Below are 26,874 nucleotides of genomic sequence, written 5' to 3' on the forward strand. Positions count from 1 at the left end.
ACCTGAGCTGAAGTCAGATGCTTAACCGACTGAGCCACCCAGGCGCCCCTCTATGTACAATATTTAAACTGGCTGCATAGTACTCCATCGTGAGGATGTATTGGAATTTAAATTATTGTTGGACATTGCAGATTGGTTCTGTTTGTTGGTTTTATTATTTTAACTATATGTGATGAACACCTGTGGTTTTGTGGCTCGATCTCTGGGCACATCTTTATTGCTTTCAGAAAAGTTCCTTCAAGCAGAATTGCCAGGTCAAAGGTTTTAAACCGATTTGATTTATGTTGCCAACCACCCTCAGAAATACTGTACTAATGAACATGTCCATTCGTGGTGTCTGAGTTCCTTTCCATACAAGAAACACTAGTGCTACTTTTCTTTCAAATTCTGTCAATTGAGTGAATAATTAAACTATTTCATACTATTCTTGTAATATGCATTTCCTGGTTACATTTTATTTTTTTCTTGGTTTGATTTTAGCATTTTTAACAATAAATTTTGAGAGAGAGCACACATGCACAAGCATGAGCAAGAGAGGGGCAGAGAGAGGGAGAGAGAGAGACTCCCAAGCAAGATCCATGCTTTCAGCGCAGCATGGGGCTCGATCCCATGAACTGTGAGGTCATGACCTGTGCAGAAATCAAGAGTCAAGACGCTTAATTGACTGAGCCAGCCAGGTGCCACAACTTTACCATCTTAATATTTATTGGTTATTTGATTTATAAGAGTTGGGCATGCAATAAGTATAATCTTTCTTAAAAAACATTCTGCAAATATTTTTCTCCTTTTGTCATTTGCTATTAAATTTTGTAAAATTTTGAAACTATGATTTTACTCGATAATTTCTTCATGTTTGGGAAATCTTTTCCTCAAGCTTAGATAAATATTAATTTAAAATTTCCTAGTATTTTTATTGCTTGTTTTACTTAAATCCTTGAAGTATCTGGAGTCAACTGCCACATAGGGTAAGGTAGGAGGGTCTAACTTTATTACTAGTTTTTAATAACATCTTTATTGAGATAGAATTCACATACAGAAAACTCATGTACTATATACTGAATGTTCATGTATAAGTCTTTGTGTGGACATGTTTTCAGTTCTCTTGGGTATATTCTAGGTCTTACAGTAACTCTATGTTTAACTTGTGGAGGAATTGCCAATCTGTTTTCCAAGGAGCCTGCACCATTTTACATTCCCACGAGCAATGTTTCAGGGGTCCAATTTCTCCACATTCATACAACACTTCTGTTGTCTGTCATTGGATTCTAGCCTTCTCCGTGGGTGTGAAGTGGTATCTGGTGGTTTGGATTTGCATTTCCCTAATGACTGTGATGTTGAGCATCTCTTCATATGCTTATCAGCCTATTGGCCATTTATATATCTTTCAAGAAAAGTCTGTGCAAATCTTTTGCCCATTTTCAAATTGGGTTATCTTTTTATTTTTGAGTTGTAAAACTTCTTTGTATATTCTAGGTACAAATTCTTTATCAGATATATGTTTTGCAAATCTGTTCATCCCTTCTGTGAGTTGTCTTTTGGTTTTCTCTGAAGCACAAAAATGTTTCATTTCGGGGTGCCTGTGTGGCTCAGTTAAGCGTCTGCGTCTTGATTTTAGCTCAGGTCATGATCTCATGGTTTGTGAGACTGAGCTTCACATTGGGCTCTGCACTGTCAGTGCGGAGCCTACTTGGGATTCTCTCTCTCTCTCTCTCTCTCTTTCTCCCTCTCCCTCTCCTCCCACCCCCCAGCATGCATGCGCACTCTCTTTAAAAATAAATAAATAGAAACTTAAAAAAAAAGCGTTTCATTCTACGATGTTCCATTTATCTATTTTTCTTCTGTTGCTTATGCATTTGGTGTCCTATCCAAGAAACCATTGCTTGACCCAAGAATATGAAGATCTACTTCTCTGTTTTCTTCTAAGAGTTGTATGGTGTTAGCTTTTACATTTAGGTCTATGGTCCATGTTGAGTTAATTTTGTTCTTACAAATGTCTAGCCAGTTGTCCTTGACACTATTTACTGAATCATTTTTCCTTTCCCACCAACTAAAATGGCACTGGTGGAACCAACAGCTAACTGTCCCCAGTATCTGTTCTCCACTCCTGCTGGTAAAAACAGAATAAAAATCTTAGTTAGGCACATAGCCATCCAGCTACAGACCATACTTCCTAGCCTCCTTTGCAGTAGCGGAAGAGATACATGCCCAAGATCACGTTTTCATAAGGAAATCATTTCCCTCCACTAACTTTTCCCCACCATCCCATAGGCTCACATATAGACCTATGCTGGTGAACCACATCAACGTGGTTGACCCCGTGGACGTGGATATCTCCTAGGGGGTGCAGAACAGTAAGATAGGACTGGGTTTCTGGATGACCTCATGGAGCAGAGCTACCTACCAACACCGTGGACCACCTACCCGCTTCTGGGCTGTGATGAGTTAGAGAAAAAAAATCTGTATGTCATTTGATCCACTTTATATTTAGGCCTTTTTGTTGTTACCTTTAATATATGTTATATGTCGATCTAGGCAAGATTTTCCTTAAATTCCCATTCTATTTTATTGATCTAAACCACAGCTGCCATTTCTGAAGTTTTATGATATGTTTAAATGAGGGAATGAGGAGAGGGGAGTAAATCTCTCTCACAGTTTCCAAAGCATTTCTTGGCTCTTCTCCTGCGTTCAATCTGTCCAATGAATTCAGACTAATTTTGTCAACTTCCACCACCTCCTCCTTCCCACCTCCAAAGTCACTGGGTACTTTCCAATCAAAAGTCATTTCTTGGTCTTTGAGAGTTTGTTCACTTTCGAAAGCTATGTGTTATCACACTAGCTTAGGCATGATCAAGGTGCATTTTGGTTCTTGTCACTTAATATGGGCAGCAGCCAGTGTCTAGGGGTCAGCCCGATGTTAAAATATGCCCACTCCACCTCGACTGGTGAGCCGGTCTCATGAGGACAAAGTGAGGGAAAGACCAGCCATGGATATTGTTCCCAAGGAACACTGACACCATGGAGGTGGGTAGGACAAACATGCTTGAATAGCATTTGACGCAAACCATAGAAACAAAACCTTCATGACGACGAGGGTCAAGGCTACCCACAGCTGTAGGTCTGTGTTCCAGGGAGAATCAGGGAGGGGAGGGGAGAAGGTGGCATTGCTGCACCCAGAAAGATTTCCCTGAAGGACCACGCAGCATTACAATGTTCATCGCATGGTGGCGGGGGGATGGGGTTTGTGTGGGGGTTGTTAAATGAGTTGCTTCTGATTTCTCTTATCCAGTGGTTAGAAACACATCACTTTTGGAGGATGCTTAATTCAGTAATATACGGAGTAAGTGCCATCCATTATAACGTATTCTCTTTTTCTCTCCATTGTGAGAAAGTAGTTTTTCTACCAGAATTTGCAGGTGGCCCACTACTTCATTGAACCAATTTAGGACGCTCATTTTCCTTTGTAAAATTGATTTTCACTCCATATTCACATCGAGGGCCCTCCACTTTCTGAATCTGTTACGGCATTGTGGTGGAGAGTATGAACAACTGGAAGTCGAGAGAGCTCATGTCTGACCAGTTTCTCCATTTCACATGTTCACATCAGCTTCATTTTTGGAAAGTATTTTAAAGGAATTATCTAAAGTAGCTTTGTTTCAAAAGTTAGGTTTAAAATATCCCTCAATTTCTCAGCATTAACAGATAAACAAGGCAAAGAAAAAAAAAAGCAATTAAAAAAGTCCTTAAGTATCAGGACTATTTGTGACATCAGCAATACTGCACGGACCCCACCTGGGCCTTATTTCTAGACTGTCCTTCGACCGTTTCATAGTGACTCCTTTATGCTCTTTTAATTTTTCTGATAACAAAATATAAATAGATAATAAATACACATATGTATATATGTATATGTATATTTTTTAGGGGGATGATCAGTTGCATATTTTTGAGGTTACAAGTACAGATGTTGATTTGTGTACACTTCAAAGCATTGCTCTGAATCCTCAGAGTTACCAAATTCTTATGGGCCACACATGTAGCATGTCTTGTGTGGATCTATTGACACAATTTCTCTGCTGTTTACGAAGAGTGTCGATACAGGGACAAAGGAAGGGCTCATGATCTAAGACTATGGGACAGAAGAAGGGAGAGGGCAGTACCTAACAACCCTCGTCTGTCACAGTCCACTCTTTGTCGGGGACAGGGATGTCCTGAGAATGTTTCACCAGGGTCTGAAATCTTCAGGGCTTACAGATAAGATCCCTGACCTCAGGAGGCTTAGATGCCAGGGGAAAGTACACTAAACAAACAGGTCGTTGAGCAAGACAATGTCAAAGAGAGGTATGTGATAAGAAGGGACTGAGCCTGTGACCTGATGGAGACCAGTGGCTGCCCCGTGAGTCTATGGTTAGGAGTCCCTCTGTGCTGTTAGTGAGTTGAGACTCGATTATGCAGAATGAATGGTGCTTCAAGTCTTGATGGCCTCTAGCCCAGGGCGAAGCCCTGGTCTGAGATTAAGTTCCTTCTACGGCTCAGGGTCTGTGCCTTCTGTGCAGCTGCTTCTGCTTTGTGACTGTCCTGGAGAGCCCCCTGCGCAAAGGGGCTCACTGTTCTACAGCCCCTCGAACAGCACCAGATGCACCCAAAGTGTTGAGCACACGTGTTGAATGAATGAATGAATGAATGGAGTAGCATCTGCACCTGAACTCATCTAGATGTCCTGCTTCTCCGAGTGGCCCTCCCTGAGGGAGCATATATAACACCCCCGGGGCTCCCATGCGGGAGCCCCCTCTCCTCTTACAGCTGCATTCCCCTCTGCACCTCAAGCTAGCAAGTCACCAGGTCCCCTTGGCTCTCTTTCTTATGCTTGGGCATTTGGGGTTTTGTCCTCTCAAGAAGTATCCTTAGCTATTCTAACAGCTTCTCAATGGGATGCCTTGCTCTCGGCTTGCCCTGTCCAGTAACGTATGTATTTCTGCCAGACAGGTCAGTACATCATAGGAATCTGGTCAAGACCTCTTGGGGCCCTCCCCCACCGCCAGCCCCGGGTCTTCTCAGTTTCTTGGGATGATCTACACAACCTCTCCACTCTTTCCTTCAATTCCCTGCCGGACCGATCCAACACAGTACCTGCCCACCGTGGGTGTTCCGGAAGGGGCTGAGCTGGACTCGAGGGTCAGCTGGGAAAGGAGCTAGCTGCCGCCCCCCTCACTGGGTGAGGCTGGGCCTGTGGGAGGGGAGATGGCTTCTGGCCTCTGGGGACAGGACAGTCCCCTTCCAGCGAAGCCTCCTGTGGTACCGCCGGGCGCCTTCACGCTGCACTGGAGAGAGCCATTTAGCGCTGTCATTTGGGCGACACCTAAACGTGTGGGCTAGAGGGCGTCCTGGCCTTTTGTGAGCACCCCACCCTGCGGCCTCCTCCCCCGCCGTCCAGCTGCCCTCCCAAGCGAGGCCCGAGAGAACTGGCAGACCAGCGGGGGGTGCTCCAGGCTGGGGGCTGGGAACGTCTGCTAGGGTGGGGGTGGGGCGGGCGCCGGGGAGGAGCAGCGCCCTCCCGTGTTCAGAGGGGGGAATAAAGCAATTACGTTTTCCCAGACACTTTGCATTAGAGAAGATTGATTTGTTCTTCTGATGTGTTGTTTCCATAGAAGCAGGGCTTAACCTTTTAAGTCAAGATTATAAAGCTACCTAATTCATTTAAAATTAGGCTTCAATTCTATCAGCACTTAATGCTCAAGTGTTACTGTGGGACTTGCTACAGACAGTGATCTGACTGCCAGGCGGAGCCTGGGACTTTCTCGATTTGAAGCCGCTCTTTCTGGTGGCTGTCTAGTTTGTTTATTTTTAAAAATTAACTTCCTAAGGAGATATAACTTTCTGTGTAAGATTCCCCAGAGTATTAATAAATACCTTTTAATTAATGATTAGCACTGACTCCTCTTCATAAACACAAGACTGGCACACAGGCACGGAACAGGCATGCTCAATTAAAGTAATTTATTGTGTTCTTCTGGAACGGACATAAAGAGCATCTTGGGACTTGATATCACAACACAACGTTATACACCATTTTCACAACTAGCCTTGTGTTGAAATTTTTTTTAAAGAACATAGTAATTTTAAAAAAATCTAAATATTTACATATTAATAAAACGTATATACAGAAGATTGAGACATCCATAGACACGGAATTTTTCCTTTTGCTAAGAGCGCCTATAAAAAGGATTTCTGAATAAAGTCTGAACAGTAGTCACAGGAAGTAAACACAAATACAATTTGAATGTACAAAATAGGATTTTACTGTCGCCGTTTTGTGATATGTGTCTCCAATCTGTGGATGCATTGCACGTATTTGTGAGGTGAACAATCCCCTCTCCTCCTCAAGTACTGAAAACTCCAAGCAGTCGCCCAGGCTTGGAAGGAAGTGCTTTTGAAGGTTCATGATGCAGATTTAACAGATCCCACGGTTGTAAGGTAAATGTTTCCACCTTTATTAGCAACACGCTCATCTAACTGTAACAGAGTGGAAAGGTCACTAAGGAATCTTTTCAGTTCCCATGAGAAAGATTTCCTTCTGAGGGGCAGGAGACAAATTTTTCAAACCTACGCTGCAGAAAAACCAGAGCCCTGGTGTGTAGTGTTTTCCCCCAGGACTGGGCTCAGGGAAGGGACCACCAACTGGCCTAAAATGAAAAAGGCTGAAAACACCTCTAGGGTGTGCTGCGAACGGTTTCTCTGAACCTTCCTCACAGCTTCAGAAGTAAGACAGGAGACACAGATACGAGAAGCCACGGTCTCGCAGTTAGACTGATTCCACGAGTCACACCTAGAACCAGTTTTGTCACATTTCAGGGAAGCCTCCTACGGTTTCCAGTTGATGAGCTGGTGGTCAGTGGGCCGCTGACCCGCCCCGGAGCCCCTCCCGGCTCAGGTCCAGTGTTGGACGGCACAAGGGCCTTGGACAGGGCGCCTACACAGTAACTTTGAGCTCTGCCGCACTAAGCCTTCGGAAGTGCCAGGCAAAGGTCGGAAACGGTGAGCACAACCGTTTCCCCACCTCTGGCTTGGCATTTCTACGGTCCACATTTCCTTCCAGCCAACATTTGGCCTTTGGGTCGAGCGCCAAAGATTTCACGGTAATTTGCTTTATACAGTGAATGAGGTCTACATGCAGTGTTTGTGAGGAAAACGGTTTACAGTCACCATCTTTTCGGAGAAGGGACTCTGGAGGTAAATATTTCTGTAAAACACGGCAAGATATTGCTTTAGTATAAGCCCATATTTTCGTATGTTGCTTTCATGTGAAGAGGAAGGCAGGTATACCGGGACTCAAATAAAGCATATAATATCAAGGAGCCTTGTGGCTGCCCGCCACGCCGTGCCTGAACACCGGACAGCTCAGTCTAAGCCGTCTGTGAGAACAGTTGTTAGGTATCGTGTCGGTCACTGGTTACTTTGGGTTTCTCACTTTTTAATTAGTTATTTTGTCACTGTGTTGAAGGTTTTTCTTTCCTAGGAATTCACAGATCATTTGCTCTTACTCAGTTACAAATGGCCATTTTTGGAAGAGCCGATGTCACAAACGATTTCATCTAATAGGTCAGAGCTAGCCTGTCTCCCCAAACAACTTTTTCATCTTCCAGGCTGCGGAAGGCCTCGTTAACGTTGGCCTTCACAACCGCTCCCTCAGTGCTAGAAAGAGCTGCTCTCCTGTAAGCTGCATCGATGCAGCGCACATTAAAATAAATATGCGTCAGAACTCTATCTATTCACCTTGAGCTTATGAGAAAAACGAGCAGAGAGAACTCTGCTTTTCAGTGAGCCATGACCAAATAGGTCATACGCTGGACTTCTGAGTGGGGATGAATGAGTCAACTCTTCAAAAATGATTTCTAAAACTCTTATACCAAATTGGAGGCTGCCTGATCACGGAGTACAAAGAAAGAAGATGAAAACTCTGCAAGTATGACGGGGAACGTTCACAGAACACCCACACTCGGCAGGAACCTGAAACGCTACGTGCATCTCTGAGGGAATTCGAATGGGAGAGTTATGTGGGCTCATGAGCACTGTCACTAAAAGGGAGGTCTAGGCAGTGAAATCTGGCTCTGTGTCTTCCGTGTTTCCTCTCCTGGTGTCAAATATATTACCTACAACACAGACAAGACAGTAAAGGGGGGCCACTTCTCCCAAGAAGAGCTGCACAGTTTTCTACGTCGGGGCCAGAGGCGGGGACACTGGGTGGGGAGAGAACCCCGCTGAGGAAGCCTGTGTTTCATACTTAAATCACTAATTTTTCAGCCAAGGCTTTAGTTGGGCTACGTGAGCAATGTCAGAAATGTGTAATGAAGGGGCGCCTGGGTGGCTTAGTCGGTTAAGCGTCCGACTTTCACTTAGGTCATGATCTCGCGGTTCGTGGGTTCAAGCCCCGCGTCGGGCTCTGTGCTGACTGCCAGCTCGGAGCCTGGAGTCTGTTTCGGTCTGTGACTCCCTCTCTCTCTCTGAAACTCCCCTGCTCATACTGTCTCTGTCTCTCTCTCTCCTAGAAATAAATAAAACATTAAAAAAAAAAAGTATGTAATGAAGACTTTTACAGGGAAGTCCATGAATGTGTGTTACTGCTGGGGTATGTCCACATATTGTCCAGGAATACGAAGTGGCTAAATAAGACACACTTCACCTGTAACAAAGAACATGATGCGGCTATTAAAAGCACACGTAGGCAGATTTGTGAAAAACAGAAAATGCTTGTTAGGTTAAAAAAAAAAGCCCTCAGGAAACAAAATTTTATGTCTTTGATCTCTAATTGTGTAAATAAATAAAATAAATATAAAGAAACGTCTGGGGGAAAACACCCAATAATGGTCATCTCTGAGTGGCAAAATTGATTTTTATTTTCTTCCTTGTACTTTTGTCACTTGCTTAAAAGTATGTATAAGACCGCCAATTTGTGACAAAAAAAGGCTCGGCTGGGGGTGGGGGCGTGCGGGGGGGGGTGCTTGCACTATCCTACTTAAAAATGAGATGCCTCCTTTGCAAAATTTAGAAAGCACTGTTGCGATTTTTCTTGCGCTTTACTTTTTTCCCCAGCACAAAGCGCTCCCCAGTCCTGGGGCTCTGCGACTGCCAGAGCACAGTCCACACCTGGCATCCCGCCTGCCTCGCACAGGCAGGGCTCCCTGAGCGCGGGCGCTGGTGCACAGAACCCGCCGGTGCGGATTCCCAGGAGCTACCCAAGCGGACTTACTGGTAGGGTTGTGAGGGGCAGGAAATTAAGAAACTATGTTTTTTCCGCTGTAGAAGCCATACGCGCTCTGGTGGGAGCTAGACAGACAGAGGCTGCTTGAAAGTAGTGGATGAAAGCAAATGTCCCTGGACTGTCTTGACTCTCACCCTGACTTGCTCGATCCTAGTTATTAGAAACACTTAAGGATTTACACCCCTCTCCCCCGCCTTCCTCAACACACGCGGATTTGGAAAGAGGAAAAAGACCTTAAGAGGGTAATAAAGGTGTTGTTCAGTCTTTAGAAACAGGACCACCTGGGGGCGCCTGGGTGGCTCAGTCGGTTGAGCATCTGACTTCGGCTCAGGTCATGATCTCACGGTTCGTCGGTTTGAGACCCGCGTCAGGCTCTGTGCTGACAGCTAGTTGAGAGCCTAGAGCCTGCTTCAGATTCTGTATCTCGCTCTCTCTCTGACCGTCCCCTGCTCACACTCTCTCTCTCTCAGAAATAAATAAAAACATTTAAAAAATTAAAAAAAAAAGAAGAAGAAATAGGACCACCTGTTGGTTCAGCTCAGCTAAACCGGAGAAGAAACGTGTGACCAGTGAGTCTCCTGTGCAAGAAAGGTGGACTTGACCTCTGGGACGGCCTCATTAGGGCACACGGAAGGGAAGGGTCAGTAGCGGCGCTGTGTTCAAAGACGCTGCCCGGACCTGGGATTTTACTTGAGGGCCCATGACGACATGCTAGTCTTGTCAAGATGCTCTGATTTCACTGGCGAAATCGGAGCACCACTGTGCAACTTCTTTCCCCTCCTCTAAATCATAAACGCTCGGATGCATCATGCTGCTGAGGAATTTGTATCAAGTATCCGTAGTCTAGGGGAGAGACCTGCGGTCTCCTACGGCTTGGCTAGGGCGTCACGGCCTTGGGCAGGATTTGAGAAAGAACTCCAGTAAGTGAGTTTAAACTGCAGGAGGATTTCGGGTAGACTTAGCGACGACAGACATTCTAATAGTGAAGACAGACACTGGAACGGAATCCTACGGGGATTAGTACATCCATCAGCTCTTAGAATCTTTAGGAAACATGCACTGAGAAGCTGGCTTTGGCTTAGGTGTAAGAAAGCTATGCGGTGTAATGGCTGGAAGTCGAGAGGCCGGGGCTCCGGCCAGGCCACCAACCCGCTGTGAGACCTGGAGAAAGTCATTTAGTGTTTCTGGGCCTCAGGCTTTTTACCTGTAAAATAAAAGGACTGGATAAAAAGAAGGGATGGGACTAGATGATCTCTAACGTTCCTTCTTTCTCAGATTCCTTGACATTCTTTTCAGTTCCGTGTGACGGTTCTATCATCCCGTGTGCAGCTTCCTCATCTGAAACATCCCTCTGCCTCCATCTTCAGACAGGAAAATGCAAAGGTGTTATTTCAAGGGGGAATGGTCTTCAAGTGCGGACAGTAGTACTTCTAGTAACAGCCATGTCCAGGGTGTCAGAAGACCATGAGGATGGGCGGCACAAATGCCCTGGGGGCACTGGGGGGGGGCGGCTGGGGGGGGAGTCTGCCCCCCCCCATGCACAGTTTCATTACTGGTAGTGCTATTTCCTGCACCTGCTGGGAGGGGCCAGGTGCGATAAGAGCAAGGCTAATCCGAGTTGTCCTGACAGACAAGGACGCGATGGGAAGGAACAATAGAGATCATGCATTTCAATGATCTAAATTCACAAACGTGGAAACAGAACTAAACCAGGAGAGAAATCCCCTTCACATAATGGCTGTATGTATGGTAAGAACTCGATAGAAGCAGGTCCTTTCTGCACCAGGAGGCTCATCTCATTTGTTTGTCCATCGATCTGTTGCTTAGCTACGTAGTGACGGAGAAAGTTCTGCATCGTTGACACGGCTGAGCTTTCTCATGGCTCACCCACACCTGTCCTACACCCATGAGCTCTGCCTGCCTTGCCATCCCAGGACCAGCGTCATCAAGGAACACGCAACCTAGCCGAGTTCCTACAGAGGCTGGCGACTGCACTCAGATTTGCCAAATTCTGTTTAAAACTTGCCACCTCGAATCTGGAATTGCGCGTGTTCACTTAGAGGGGTTTTTCGGGGTATCGGTTTGGCGGGCAGATAATCTTCAGGTAGTTTTGTGAGGGCACTCAGTGAAGAGTCCCCACAATTACAGCGGGAATACATGACCACGAGGCAAATCGCTCAGACCCCTGTCTCTTGGGCTCTTGGGGGAGGAGCCAATGCAGAGGCAGGAGGCTGTGGCTTAAACACGTTCTATTCAGCTGATCTGGTTCTAGTACTAGGAATGTGCACCCACGACAGACGGACTGGTTTATTCAGTCACGTCGTTACAACACTGTATTCGTCGGTGCTCAGTATAATGAAGAGCAATGACTGATCGACTGCCTCTCCAGACCCTTTTGGGGGAGTTGGACGAGAACAGAACGGACATGAATTTCATCACAGAACAGGTGATCCTTGTTCTAAAAAGAAATATCATTTCCTGTTCAAGTACTTTCAATGTCCGCAGGTTTGGGGAGGCGTGACATTAAGTTCTTAGGATGTGCTGTTCTGAGGCTCTTGAGCCTGTGACAAGGTGTGAGGAAAATGGAGCTTTTCATACTCCATGTAAAAATATCTCTGAGCACAAGGCACTGAGAAGCTCTGGTTCCTAGGGTCTGGGCCAGGAGCAGTGTGCTCAAGCCTCTGCCTCTCTGACATGACACACATTTTCAATGCAAATATTTTCATGGGCTGTATTTTCCAGCGGGTGATGAAAATGTAAATGTGTTTTACCTGTTGGTGGTAGAGAGATGCCGTCCAGTCTCTCATCACCGTCCGCTACCTCTGCTGGTGGCAAACAGAAAACACAAATCTCATTAGTTTCAGGGAGCACATTCATTTTACCGAATACCGTAATATAATTTCACAACTCCAGCATGCATAATACATTCAACTTTCTTTCCCCTTTTCAGCTTCTGTCGGTTCGCATTACAGATTTTAGTACCCTTATTTAAATCAAACATTTTCTTAAAGCTAATAAGAGGTTTGCTCCTGCATTACACTTTTTTGTTTGTTGTTGTTATCTTGTGGACCTTATTCTATCAATCATTGATGATTTCGGTTCATTTTCACTTGTTTGCAGGGATGTAAATCTTCCCCCAGAATCTGGGGTGAATTGCTTAAATATGATCATCAAAGGCACTGAGGTCAGTGAATCTCTGTGGCAGAATTTTCCCTGGTCATTCCCAGAACCATCCTAACCATCCCTGTGAGGAAGGCTCAGGGAATCTGAGAATCAGCCTTTCTTTGGAGATGGCTGGACATTGGCATCAGTTCAGTCACAGGGAAAAATCAGAAGGAATAAGTGTATCTTCAAAAGCTTTGTCACCGCTGTGTTTCAAAAGGCAAACCTCTGCTCAGGTCTGATATGTTTTCATCTCCTAAAGGGTTTTCCAAAGGCAGATCCTTCAGTCAGAGAAAACCTTCCACCAAGTACAGAAAAGAAAGTGCTCATCTGTCTCCTGATAACCTATGGGCCAGTCAGTCTCCCAGGCATGCTGCAGACAGGTCAAAACATTTCATTACAGCCGACCGCTCCCTACATCCCGGGGCGAGGGTCCTCGCCCTGCGCGTGCGCACACGAGGCCCGCCACGTGGGGCCGCCATTTGCCACCACGCTGTAACGCTGAGTTGGTGGGAAGCCAAAGTAATACCATGTTCCTGTTTGTATTGCTGTGGCTTTAAACACAATCAGGGGTCAAATGTGGCTGGAGACGTTCAGAGATTTCCACTCCAGTTCACTCTCTGACACCTTGTTCTCAGACTGCGACACACCCCTGTCGCTGACCTGCTAAATCCACCACAAAGAAAATGCCCAGTGTCAAGACCAGCTCGGGCTGGAGAAGAGTGTCTACTTTTCTCCTCTAAAACGATGTTGTAGGTGAACATTTAATAGGATTCGACTCAAGCGCTAGGATAGATGGAGAGATAAAACATTTTAAAATAGGTTTACAGATGAAGTACAGGACATACTAAAATGTTAACAGCATTTTTCTCTGGATGAAAGGCTTATAGGCCTTGACAGTGTTGTTCTTTGGGTTTTTAAAATCGTTCTATATATTTAAAAAAAATAACGAACTTGTGTTATTTTTACATTAAGAAGGCATTATTTTCTTCTAATTGGTTTGACTGAATTTGAGTGGGGAGATGAGCTAGCTGGTGGTTCCTTAATTGTCTAGGATTTTAAAAAAAAGTCTTCAGTAATAATAAGAGCAACGACTGCCACCACCGTTTATGAGATGTTTACTGTTTACTGAGCAATTTATATACATTGTGTCATTTGACTCTTAGAAAACCCTACAAGGCAGGCCTGTTTTTAAGTCCATTTTAACAAACAGAACTGGGATAGAGAGAGGTTAAGAGACTAAGGTAATTTGGAGTGCCCAGCTGGCTTGGTGGGACATGGGACTCTGGGTCTCAGAATCGTGGGTTCGAGCCCCACGCTGGGTATAGAGATTACTAAAAACAATAAATAAATAAACTTAAAAAGAGAGAGAGACTGACTAAGGGAATGCAGCTAGTGAGTCAGGCTCTTAATCTCTTTGCTATTAATAATCCAAATATACATCATTGTGCATCACTATGAACTAATTGTTTTTTAAAATCTTCAACTTCCAGTTCATTTTATACTTTAGTAACTTTCTCTACTTTACATGTAAAAGGGCTTTCGATGTAGTTATCACAGAGCCCTTCCCTTTGTAATTCAGCCATCCCCATTTGTAAAACCCAGGCCTATGCAATTCTGTGCTTTAGGAAAAACAGAACATACGCATCTGAAAAACAGACAAATTATTATATGTAAATTAGTGTGTGCTAGCTGCACGCACAGGGCCAAGTGTCACGGATGAAGAACGTGGCTGTGTTACTGAAATTTAATTATAACATCTGTCTGTAACCACAGGCTCACGGACTTTCTTCTCCGGTGACAGTCAAGTTGTGAAATTTAGAAAAGACTGAGCAAGTCCAATAAAAATTTAATAGCAGTGACAGCTCTACTCTTAGATCTAACACAAATAAAAAATTGTGATTTCAGCTCTGAGGAAATAATGTAATGAAAATGATAAAAATCCACACCGGGAAAGGAATCATTCCAGTTACAGAAAAAAAATTATCACATGTGATGAGAGCCCCAAATGAGTTTCTGTTTGGATTCGCAGGACAACCTTTCACATCTGGATGAGGCACTTCTCCTTCCTAGAGGCGGTTTGGGCTTCCTTGAGCACTGAGTTGATGAGCTTGCCCAGTTAGAGTCTGTACCTCACTCCAGGAATTGGGCCAGATATGATAGATGAGGTTGAAGGTGTGGAACGTCTTTGAGACACTGTTTGTGTTATCGTTTGGACAGGGAGTAATCAAGACAAAAATCACAAGAGGGAGAGACATCATTGATCCTGGCCTCTCCGCTCCCATCAGCTCAGAAAGGAAAGGCGAGTGGGTCTATTCCCCACCTGGAGGGTCCCACTTTGATGGCCCTTGAGGAGAATGAAGTGTAATAGAATTTTGAGAAGATCAGGAGATTGAGCCTATGTGGTGGGTCACTGCTGATGTGCTGACACCTGGTCTAGCTGGGCCCATACCTCAGGGCTAGTTTTGTCCTCCAGCCACCTCCCCCTTCGCAGATGCAGAAGGAACCTGGCATAAAGGTGGAGGGGAAGTGCCAAGGCGCCCATCACAACTGCCGAGGCGGATCGGTGGTCAGAAGTGAAAATGTCCTGAATTGAATATGATGATGACCAGCGAACAGGGCGCTCCCGCAGGAAGGGAAGGGTCTGCAGGTGGGACCCTGCTGGGCAGAGGCAGGCACACGTGTGTGAGATGTGTGCGTCATGTGAGTTACTAATACAGATGCTGGATGGTTAAGAAATGTGTTCACTGGCCCGTCTGTGGGAAGGAGAACAAGGAAGGTGGAGGGACATTCAACAAATATTCTTGTGTGTGTGCGATGTGCCACACGCCATTCTAGACATTTGGGATAGAAACACGACCCCGATGCAGACTCTGCTCCTGAGGGTAACGTGGCTGGTGGAGGAGACCGGAGTGTCGTTCTGGCAGCAGAAGACCGAAGGCTCCGGGAGGAAGTCACCTTTAAGATCTGTGACAAGAGGAGGTGCTGGCTTCCGGACAGAGGGAACGCGTGAGTGTGGGAGCCCAGCTTGTCTCAGAGTAAGGAGCTGGCGGTGAGGCCGGGCAGGCACCGGCGTCTGGCAGGAGGAGAGGTGGGCGAGGAGGGCGAGCCTAGCCTGTCAAGGGGCCCGCGGGCCGTGCTGGAGGGGCATGTGCAGGGGATTGTATTTGGGGAAGACAGGAAGCTAGGAGTGTCTAATCCGGGCTGGGGCAGGCTCTGACGTAATGCTCAGGGGATGCAGTCTAGGGTCTTGGGACATGGCCACATCTGGAGCTGGTGAGCCAGTCACGGTGGGACAGTTCAAGTCCCGGGTGAGGCTTTAGAATGAGAACAGCACCAGGAATGGAAAGCAACCACGTGGCTTTTAGAACGTGGATTAGACCGAAGGAGGAGGAGGAGGCCGTGGATGAGGTGGAAGGCAGTGCCGGAGACCCGGGAGGAGAGGCAAAGACAGGGAAACCCCAGAACTTTTAAGGGGAAGAGACTTTTAAGGAGGGTGAGATCTGATGGAGTCAAAATCAACACGCAGGTCAAATGGAGTGCTGATGTAACAGAAAGGGAATCCGATCTCCTTCGTGGACGCAGCAAGGGCGTCTGTAGGGGTGCGGGGCCAGAGGGCAAAATGCAACGCGTTCTACACGGGTCAGAGAAGCCAATTCAGGGAATGCAAACCCTTTGGAAGGAAATTTGACCAACACCTTCCAGAAAAAAACCTTAGTGGTTTTAAGAAATGGCAGGGATAGGAGCTCCCAGTTGGCTCAATCGGTTAAGACACCAACTCTTGATTTTGGCTCAGGTCACGATCTCACGGTTTGTGGCATCGAGCCCCATGTTGGGGTCTGAGCCGATAGCAAGGAGCCTGCTTGGGATTCTCTCTCTCTCTCTCTCTCTCTCTCTCTCTCTGCCCCTCCCACACACATGTGCTGTCTCTTAAATAAATACACATTAAAAATATAGGAAATAGTAGGGATGAAGGAAGAGTTCTGCTTTGTTCTGGGTTACCAGAGGGAAGGAGGGTAAGGGCACTACTTTCTAAGTAGTCCGCGTCAGCTCTATATTGGTGGCAGAACTTAACATCGTCTGATTCTGACTCTGAAAACACCCGAGAGGTAGATATTAGCCCTATTATATCCATGGGAAGCCCGAGGCTCAGAGAAGGTCCCAGCGATTTGCAGATGGCAGATGGGAGCTGGGAATTTGGACCAGTTCTTTCCAATGTACCTCGCTGGGTTTATTTGTGATGATTTGTAGATGAAGAAAAGGAAGGCAGAGGAAACAGAGAGCTGGGGGAAGGGCGAGCGGATGATCTATTGTCCAAGACTGAAAACGTCTGTGGGCGAAGAGGGCATCAGTCGCAGTTATACTGGGACAACAGGAGCAGGGGCCACCGGGCACAGCGGGGTGCTTCCCCCCGACCTGGGACACGGGGAGGCTCCCCAGCAACCCCGATACACTTTCAGAGGGCACACTCATTTCCTTGATGAAGACGTTCATGTCTGACAGATGTCTGGAACCTCCTGACAGCTGTGAAGCAGGCTCTGGTTTTCTGGCTGCTTCGCGACAGAGACACCAAGGACTGGAGGGCGGAGTGACGTGCCTGAGGTCCGGGGCTGGTGAGGAGCAGAGAGACCTGAGAACCAGGTCTTCCGGCCTCTGGCCTCCGCTTCAACTTGCTGCCCTGAGGCTACTATATGTTTGCACCAACGACAAGTATCAGTAGCCCAATGCTCTTTATAAAGTGCATCAATGGCCAAAACATGGAAAGAGCCTAAGTGTCCATCAACAGATGAATGGATCAAGAAGATGTGGTTTATCTGTACCATGGAATACTACATGGCAATGAGAAACAATGAAATCTGGCCATTTGTAGCAACATGGATGGACCTTGAGGGAGTTATGCTGAGAGAAATAAGTCAGGCAGAGAAGGACAAATAACATATGTTTGCACGTATAGGAAGATTAGGAGGAACTTAACAGAGGAACAAGGGGGAGAAGAAGGGGGGAAATGGTGGGGGAAAGGGAGGGAGGCAAACCATGAGAGACTCCTGAATGCTGAGAAGAAACTGAGGGCTGATGGAGGTGGCGGAGAGTGGAAGGGGGGTGATGGGCATGGAGGAGGGCACTTGTGGGGATGAGCACTGGGTGTTACTTGTAAACCAACTTGACAATAAACTATTTAAGAAAAAAAGCATCAATTAGTATAAAAGGAAGCAAAGGTTTAAAAAAACAAGGGGGGGAGGAGGGAAGATTTTAATTAAAAAAAAAAATCACCTACAGCTAAATACTTGAAGGGTCCTGATAGCTACTGTACAGAAGCGAGCTGCAAGGTTTCCCACACTGAAGACGCCCTCCGTCCCTTACCGGGTGTCTCCTGCCCCGAGTGCACTCCCGGCCTGTGCCCGGAGCTCTCCCCCCGGCGCTGGTGGACTCCCTGCTCTAGCACGTTGTGAGTGCACGTGTAAAGGGGCTGCTAGAGACACGGGCCCACGCATGTGTGCTGCCATCCTGGGCCTCCGTACCAGCCAGATGTGCGGCAGCATCTGGAGCCTGTCTCTGAAACTGGGCGCCCTCCAGCTAAAGAAACACAGAGGTGCTCGGCAGGCCGGGTGTCAGGAGGTTTGATCAGAACTGTTTGTTTTATTTGCCTTTTATTTTGAGAGAGAGAGAGAGACAGCATGAGTGGGGGAGAGGCAGAGAGAGGGAGATAAGAGAGAGATAGAATCCCAAGTAGGCTCTGTGCTCGAACCCATGAACTATGGTATCATGACCTGATCTGAAATCAAGAGTCAGACACTTAACTGACTGAGCCACCCACGTGTCCCTGTTTGTTTCTTTTAAAAATAGTATCTAGAGGTCTGTGGCCTCCTAGAGACGATTACTCTTACATGATGGTAGAACACTGGCCTCAGACGGATTCTTCACTGGTAAATTGGCTCACAATCATCTGAGGCCTCACATGACCAAATCCAAATAGTCGTAATTCAACTAAAATACTCTCAGAATCGCCAGAGCCAGATTTGAAAAATACACACTTGACTTACTCTATTTCATGTGGTGTTTCTGGTAGGAGGGATGTTGTTATTTTTTTACCTTAAGCAACTGGTACTTTTTATAAAAAGCCATGTAGATCCAAACAAACAAAAATCAATAGGAAACAGAAGGCAATCACAAAAGAGACACTCAGTTTCACAGATGAGACACATAAGGCCACAAATGAGATTGGCCACCTTCTTCATTTATACTATTAAACAGCCTGACACAATTTTTACTATTTAATCGTCAGGTGAATTTCCAAACGCATTTGCCTAAGACTTGAAACTAGAAACCAGAGCACATTAGATAGAGCTTTTCCTTCAAAAGACAAAAAGATGGTGAAAATACCCTAGAGCACAGAATTCTATTTTACACTGTCCAGGATTTCAATAGAGGGCTTCTGCAATTATTTTCTCGCAGCTTATTCATACCTGAGCCTCTTTTTAACCTTCTTCTGGCCAGTTTAATTTGATCTTGTAGAATCTGTACCCAGTCTCTAGGGCCAGGAAGTTTATCCACGTGATTAGCGGTACAGTATTTTTCTGTGAAGACTGAAAGAAAATGTGAAATATTGTTAAAATTGTTAAATACTTTAGCAGATAAAAAAAACATGCAGATCTGAAATAGGAATATATCCCAAGAAGCAAAAAAAAAAAAAAAAAATGTATTTCTAGAAGACATTAGTTCTGCGGTGCATGTCTTCAATACCCACATTATGTTCCTTTGGTAAAGACGGAGGTTGGCGGGGGCCCTGCTTACATCCAGTGTGCTGTGCTTCGGAATGAACCCGGCTATAAAATATAAGCAGTTCGAGTGGTACTGCTCTGTCCACTTGCTCTACACCCACATATATGTGTCTTACGGGCAGAGAAGAAAATGCTTCCTGTGGGTCCACTGGCCCCATGAAAAAATTCAGCAAATAAATTATTACTGTCGTTAAATCTAATCCCATGCAAGGTTACACAGAAAGATGGTGTTCTCGTGGTGATTCCTACTAACTTGGTCAGTACTCAATAATAATGCAGTTGTATTTTTTTAAGTTTATGTATGTATTTTGAGGGAGAGGGAGGGAGAATCCCAAGCAGGCACAGAGCCCAAGCGGGGCCTTGAACTCACGAACGGTGAGATCATGACCTGAGCCGAAACCAAGAGACGGGAGCTTAGCCCACTGAGCCACCCAGGCGCCCCTGTGCGGTTGTGTCTTAATGAGAGTCCCCATTTGTACCTGGAGTCATCCTGTCGCGGGCTGTGCTGGCACCGAGGAGAGTTACGTGATAAGCACAGAGGGAGCTTTGGAGACAATGGTGGGACAGGACGAGAGGGACACAGGACAGTGGCGTTACGAAAGTCGCACCACGTGTGGCTGCACAGCTCGGAGCTGCCGTGGACCTTTCTGACCCCCTTCACTCCCGAGCGCCTGCACACCCGTCTTTGCTGTGCTCTCTGTGAAGACGAGGCCTCCACTCACACTGCCTTCTTGGTATTTAAAATACTGGTGGTTTTAAATCTTTAAAGGTTTCTTTTGAAAACAGAAATGACAAAGGAAAACCTTGACAGATTCAACTATATAAAACTGTAAGAATATTTTTCTTTTTTTTAAAAAAATGTTTATTTTTGAGAGAGAAAGAGTGTGTGAGCAGGGGAGGGGCAGAGAGAGGAAAACACAGGATCTGAAGCAGGCTCCAGGCTCTGGGCTGTCAGCACAGAGCCCAACGTGGGGCTCGAACTCATGAACCATGAGATCATGACCTGAGCTGAAGTCAGATGCTCAACTGACTGAGCCACCCAGGTGCCCCCAAACTGCAAAATTTCTTTTTTTTCTTTCTTTCTTTTTTTTTTTTTTTTTTTTACAAATAGTTTATTGTCAAGTTGGTTTCCATATAACACCCAGTGCTCATCCCCACAAGTGCCCTCCTCCATGCATATCACCCTCCCCTCCCCCCACACCCATCAGTCTTCAGTTTGTTCTCAGCATTCAATAGTCTCTCATGGTTTGCCTCTCTCCCCCTCCCCCACTATTCCCCCCATCTTCTCCCCCACGGTCCTCCGTTAAGTTCCTCCTAATCCTCCTATACGTCCAAACTGCAAAATTTCTATTGAGTGAGAAAGAAACCTTTCCTTAAAATGAGAAAATCTAGTGCTAAATACGACCGAAAGGTTCAATATCTAACCCCCCCCCAAAAAAAGAGTTCATTCAAATAAAAAACAACTTCAAAGGTCTCTATAGATGAACAGAGTGTATCTAGGAAAAACGTTCAACCAACATATAAACCGAAGAACTGCAAAACAGTCTCCTAAATTGGAAACACAATGAATGTTAAGCTAACAACACTGCTAAAATGGTGGGGACCTGGCACGCTCGCTCAAATGTTACTGTTGGCATAAATGGCAGAACCTTTTGGGGAAATGAGGTGGTTAATACAGAGCCAGGGGCTTAAAGCTGTTATGCCTGGGAGCTGAGAATCTTGCTCCTAGAAACTTACCATCAGGGAATCATTAGAGAGAAGCAAGAAGCCCATACACAAGGGTAGCTGGTGTAGTCGTGGAGGACACGGTGAAGCGGGGCAGTGGAGGGGCTCTAGGTCTGGGAGTAGAAGCAGGGGACGGGGTGTGGGGGTCCCTGCAGGAAGCCACTGCCATCCTCTGTGTTAGGGCAGCGCAATGAAGGTGGCGGGCGTGACTGGAATGGTATCTAGAACTGGCGTTCTGGGGAATCCTGTGACTGGTAAGGACGGGAGCAAGGGCATGTTTGAGGGCCAAGGTGGGCTGTACTGGGTTTGGTTTGGGCCATGCTGATTCGGGGTGTTCGCGGAGCACCCATGTGGGGGATGGCTGGCAGATATCTCCGCACGGAAGCCTGGATTCAGCGAAGGGCTCCAGGCAGATCTGGGCTTGGGAGGCACACGCCTTCATGTGGCGATTAAAACAACGAGAAGAAACGTTGGCCAGTGCGAACACAGCGAGGGGACAGAGCCCTGGGTGAGCGAGGAGATGAAGGCACAGGCTTGGCTAAGTCAGGAGACCCGGAAGCGAGGTCTTGTAAAGATGGGTACAGACGCTCTCTCTTGCACTTCAGACTGAGCGTTCTACCTGTCTCTCTCTCCCTATCTCAGAAATAAATCTCTCCTGGGTCTGTGTCTGAGACCTTTGAAGGCACAGCATTAGGCTTCTCGAAAACTACCTATACAAACAAGTATTTCCACTGGGCGTATTACTGGCATTCTGTTTCATGGATTACATTCACACTTAAAAGAGACTTTCAACTTGAATCTATCTACCGAAGATGCACTCTTATACTCTGTGACATGTGCACCTGGGACCTTAGAACAAGACCAAAAGATTGTCATTGTATTGATCCGAAAATGCTCAATATGCTATGTGAATAGAGGTATCGAGTAAGCAGAATATATTTTGCTGTCTGAATCTGTAGCTAAAGGTCAAGCTATTATCCTGGTAACAGTTCCATTAGGAGTAATGATGTGAAAAGAGGTATTGCATTAATGCACTGGGTTTCCTACTATGTTAATAGTGGGTCATTAAGAATCACAGAACAATTTGCATTCATCCTTAGAATGCAATAGGTACTAAAAAGAAATTCCCCTCTTCTTCCATTCTAATACAGTAAGGAGAAGCAAGGGCTAATTTTAAACAAATCCAAATAATCCCAACAGGCGGATTAAGGCCAACAGTTAAACTAAATGAAAGAGTTAAAGCATCTCCTGTGCTTAATATAATTTGAGGTCCCAAGGTACAAAGAGTATGTTAAGTCACCAGGGAAATGACAAACGTTCAATTTGATCTGTACATGAAGAATGACTTTTCTCATATGCTTGTGTTCATTTGAACCGTGCCCTTTAATTGTATCTAAATAATGAATCAGCTAGTGGTGGCTGAGCAGATCCTTCCCTGGGAACGCATTTAATGTAATCATCAATGAACAGGCGGTGTATCGTGTGTCTGAATGTGACATGCTGAGAACGGAGGGGATTGGCCACGTTCCCCAAACAGCTATCTGTTCGCACAGTGGTTCCAAGGGGACCCTTCATTTGGATTTTTCTGGCTCCCTTTGCTGGGAAAAGCAGAATATGGTGTGGCTTTTTAAAGGAAGTCACTGGATCGCACACTTTGAGAAGCAAGGGGAGACCGACAGAGTTTTAGTTTCACCGTGGAGCCTTCGAATGCGGCTACAGCTGGCCGGCAGTGATCTGATGACGCGGTTCTAAGTTATGGTCAAACGGGCAAGTGGAAATCAAGGTGGAGGTCAAGCAAAACTGAGGGCCGGTTCGTCGCGGGCCCCACCAGTCTCCCAGAGCGCGAGAGGGGCTGGGGAGGAGGGTGAGAAAGAGAGCCCCCCGCAGGAGTGTCCTGGGGCTGTGCCAAGGAGTGGGGGTGCTCGGACCAGGCGGCCGGCAGAGGGGACGAGGCTTCCCTGCAGGCTGTTCACACTCCACCTCCTCACCTGGGAGCCCGTGGAAGGCCACCAGCACCAGCAGCTTCTTCCTTCCTTTACTCTTTAACCAACTGAGCCACCCAGGCGCCCCATTCCTTTACTCTTTAAAACTATTCTGTGAAACTTCCCATGAGCTAAGCACTTGTTATACATCTATCTCATTTAACGTTTGCTATAACCTGATGGTGTATTTGCAATCCTGCATTACAGACACAATCAAGGTACAGGCAAGTTAAATAACCGGCCCCAGACCACACGGCTAATAGGGATTGTTTTCTGCATAAATTAAAGAATTTTTTTTGCTATTTTCTTTTTCTTTTTTTTTAGTTTTTTTTCTTTTATTTATTTCTGAGAGGGAGAGACAGTGTGAGCAGGGGAGGGTCAGAGAGAGAGAGGGAGACACAGAATCTAAAACAGGCTCCAGGCTCTGAGCTAGCTGTCACCATAGAGCCCAACGTGGGGCTTGAACCCACGAAACGTGAGATCATGACCCGAGCTGAAGTCAGATGCTTAAACGACTGAGCCACCCAGGTGCCCCGCTATTTTCTTTTTAAAAATTTTTTATTCATTTTTGAGAGAGACAGAACATGAGCAGGGGAAGGGCAGAGCAAAAGAGGGAGACACAGAACTCGAAGCAGGACTCGAAGCAGGCTCCAGACTCTGAGCTGTCAGCACAGAGCCTGATGTGGGGCTCGAACCCACGAACCGTGACACCATGACCTGAACCAAACTCAGTCGCTTAACCAACTGAGCCACCCAGGCACCCCTAAATTATTGTTTACTTTAAAGTTATATATGAGCACACAGGTTTTGTAAGGGTAATGACTGAATTCTAAACATAAGCAAATCAATAGCTAAGTTCATGCTTCCTGCGAATGCCGTGAACGCTAGTCTCACTGCCATCTGCACAGAAGTGTGGTGGCTAGCAGGGCAGAGGGTCAGGTGGGTCTGTGAGGTCACCTCCCTTCTAGATCAAGGGCGCTGGCTGGCCTGAAGCAAGGAAGCAAGAAGGAGACTGAGCCTTGGGTAGGACAGGTCTACAGGTCTTTTCAGCTCTGAGCCTGAGGACTCTGGCCACGTTTTATAGGGTGCTAATAGAGCATGTATTTCCTTTGATGACATTATGGTACTTCACTTACTAAACTCATGGGGACAGCCGAAATCCACAAGTCATGGGCTTGATACCCATTCCAATAATTTATTAAGGTCACAGGAAGTGTGGAAGTTCAGGTACTAGGGGGGAAGGGAAAGAGCTAGAAGGAGGCCTGGCTGGTGCTGTGGGGTGGGCCGGTGCTCCTGGTCTAGGGACTGGCTCTCAGTTGTGCAGGTTCCAAACTCTGATCTGGTCAGACCACCCAGGGGTTCATGCCCGAGAAACCAGCTCACGATAACCAGACCTACAAGGGACTGATGGGTAAGCTAATTAATGTGTAAAGGCGAGGGGGTATCTTTCCAGTACTGAAACATTTGAGGTCACAATCCAGTACTCTCACTGCTTGGAATCAGGGTGTTGGAAACGAAAAACTAAACAGAAGGGCTGAGTTGAACCAAAGGCAGCTGGATGGTGTGGGGCTGGCCGAGCTCAAGGATGCCTTTGGGAAACCGCCTACCCCAGTCCCCGCTGCCAAAGGGGCAGGGAGGAGTGTGCCCTCCACGGCACAGCCTGACCACAGCAGCGATGGGCGCAGAAGGCTGAGCTCCTCAGAACAGCAAGCAATGAGAGGATGAGTGGCCCTGACACACCTCGCACACCAGGACTGTGGCAGGGGGAGGGGACAGAAAGCAAGTGGAGGAATCCAGCCGGGAAGCAGGAGCATGAAGCAGAGGTGCAGACAGAAGGGAGCCAGAGAGAAGGACAGGGTCGCCTGGGAAGAAGGGAGGCGGCGTGCAGGCAGGCCGTTTCTATCCGGCAGAGGCTCACAAAACAGCTTCCTCCTAAGGTGCCGTTAGTGACACTGTGTTTTGAGACCAAAAGAGCCTTCTGTGAGAGCATTTTATACACACTGGAGTAGAGCCTGACTTACCACCGTTGTCTACATGTGAGTGACCAAACCCTACTATTACAGGGACAAATTAGCCAAGCAAATTAACAAAAATATATAGCTAGAATGGAAATACAGAATGCCAAAGGCAAAGAGATCTTAAAGGCAGCTAGACAGAAAAGACGGATTACCTATAAAAGAACAACGGACTGATAGCAGGCCCACAACAGCAACAAAATCTGGAAGATGATGGCATGTTTTCAAATTGCTCTGCAGAAACCGCCCTTAGGCTAGAAGAGATTACCTGCCCCCGCCCCCCCCGACTCCACACCATTCGATAGTGAGGGTGCCATAAAGAAACGTCCAGAACAGAAACTGAAATAATAACACCACAGAGACTCTCATTCAAAGAATCGCTACAGGCCGTAGCCAGGAGAAAGAGGTCCAAACACCCACTGGAAGCAGAGGGGAAGGGCGGAGGGGACGCAGGGGGGGAGACAGGAGCTGTGAGATACGAGGAGTTGGTGCAGTGCCAGACTAAGCAAAGGTGGGTGGCCTTGGCTCCGAGGCAGACCAAAGACCGGGAGTGAACAGGTAAAGCGGGAGCTCGGTGTATGACCGGGGGCGGGGGGGGTGTGTGTGTGTGACAGTGCATGTGAACAAAGTGGATGAGGTTAAAATGACTGACGGCCCAGAGAGAGGAAGACATTCAATCCTTCCCTCACATATTAGGCAAAAGTGAATTCCAAGTGGATGAAAAAGATCTGAGTATCAAAGGTAAAACTTTAAAACTTGGGCTGGGAAAAAGAATACCATTCCATTATCATGGTCAGGAGAGTTTCTTAAAACGGGCACGATCCCCCCCTCCTCCCCCCGAAAGCACACCGTAGTCCATCTGGTTGTTAAATCGAAGCTCTGGTGTGACTGAGGAGGTCACATGCAAAGTTTTCCCAGGTTAGAAAGTAAGAGAAAACATCTGTAACACAGGCAACTGACAAAATAATTCATAGAAGTCAATAATAATACAACAGCCTAATGGGAAAAATAGGAAAAGGATTGGAATTCACAGAGGAACATAACCAAATGGTACTAAGTCTGAAATGATGGTCGACCTTATTAAGAATCGGGGGATCCCCCCATGAGGCACCATTTGAGACTGGCAGAAAGTAAAGTCTGTTAACACCACGTGTGGGCAAGAACGAGGAAAAATAAGATTTCTTTTACGTCGCTGGCGGATATACAAATGACATGTCACGTTAGAGAGCCATGTGGCCATGCTTGATGAAGCTGGAGTTGCTCATATCCTGTGACTCCATTCTGCTCCCTGCATGTCCCCTGGAGAAACTCCTACGTGAGCCACAGGAAATACAAAGGTGATCATTGCCATAGGGATTTGTGTGCAAGGACCACCCAAACTGTCCCTTAGCAGAAAACTGGAGAAAGACATTGCCTTATTTGTATGGTTTTGCAGTTAAAATGAAAACATGAGATTTATAATGTACTGATGTGGATAAATCTTGGGGGGAAAAAGGACACAAAGTTGCAAAAGTACAGTATGAGGCTGTGCATGTAGGTTCATAAATTCACAAGACCATAGCCGATGGGATTTATGGACACGGGCAATAACAGAAAAACGTAAATGGGAGAGACTCGCACCAATTTCAGGTTACTCTGGAGTGGGAGGGAGGAAGAGAGGAAGTATGTAGACAGTAGAACATTTTGATTCTTACAAAAAAATAAAGAAAGTGGGTATGAAGTAAATATAACATGTGTTTTAAATCTCAGTGGTAAGGTGGAGAGAAAACGAATCTTGGAAAATGTCCTCAATGCATTCCAGGTGAAGAGGAATACTGTTATTTCCACTTTAGCTAATGGGGACAAAATGGCATTCTGTAATCAGCTTATGAATGAATCAGAAAGTTCCTCCTAAGAAAATGCCATGACAACATCAATACTGACCGGATCTCAAGTCCACTGCCTCCCTCCGCTCT

The 26,874-nt window shown here is 46.3% G+C and overlaps 1 protein-coding gene across 9 annotated transcripts in view; it reads right to left on the minus strand.

The window, feature by feature from the left end:
* The window catches only part of BEND7 (BEN domain containing 7), an 89,251-nt gene that overhangs the window by 3,980 nt on the left and 58,397 nt on the right, over window positions 1-26,874 (minus strand). For 3 of the 9 annotated variants that reach the window (XM_039239999.1, XM_039239992.1, XM_039240000.1), the window contains 3 exons: window positions 18,883-19,002; window positions 12,028-12,081; window positions 5,976-8,147 (listed from right to left, as the gene is read on the minus strand). In XM_039239999.1, the coding sequence (XP_039095930.1) occupies window positions 8,086-8,147; window positions 12,028-12,081; window positions 18,883-19,002 (236 nt within the window). In that variant the 3' untranslated portion in view covers window positions 5,976-8,085. Of the gene's footprint in view, window positions 1-5,975; window positions 8,148-9,723; window positions 10,461-12,027; window positions 12,082-18,882; window positions 19,003-26,874 lie in introns of those variants that run through there. The other 6 variants (XM_039239996.1, XM_039239993.1, XM_039239995.1 and 3 more) reach the window with 6 other exon arrangements.

Source organism: Hyaena hyaena, unplaced genomic scaffold (assembly GCF_003009895.1).
Source record: "Hyaena hyaena isolate Hyena2069 unplaced genomic scaffold, ASM300989v1 scaffold_165, whole genome shotgun sequence".
NCBI classification, from domain to species: Eukaryota; Metazoa; Chordata; class Mammalia; order Carnivora; family Hyaenidae; genus Hyaena; species Hyaena hyaena.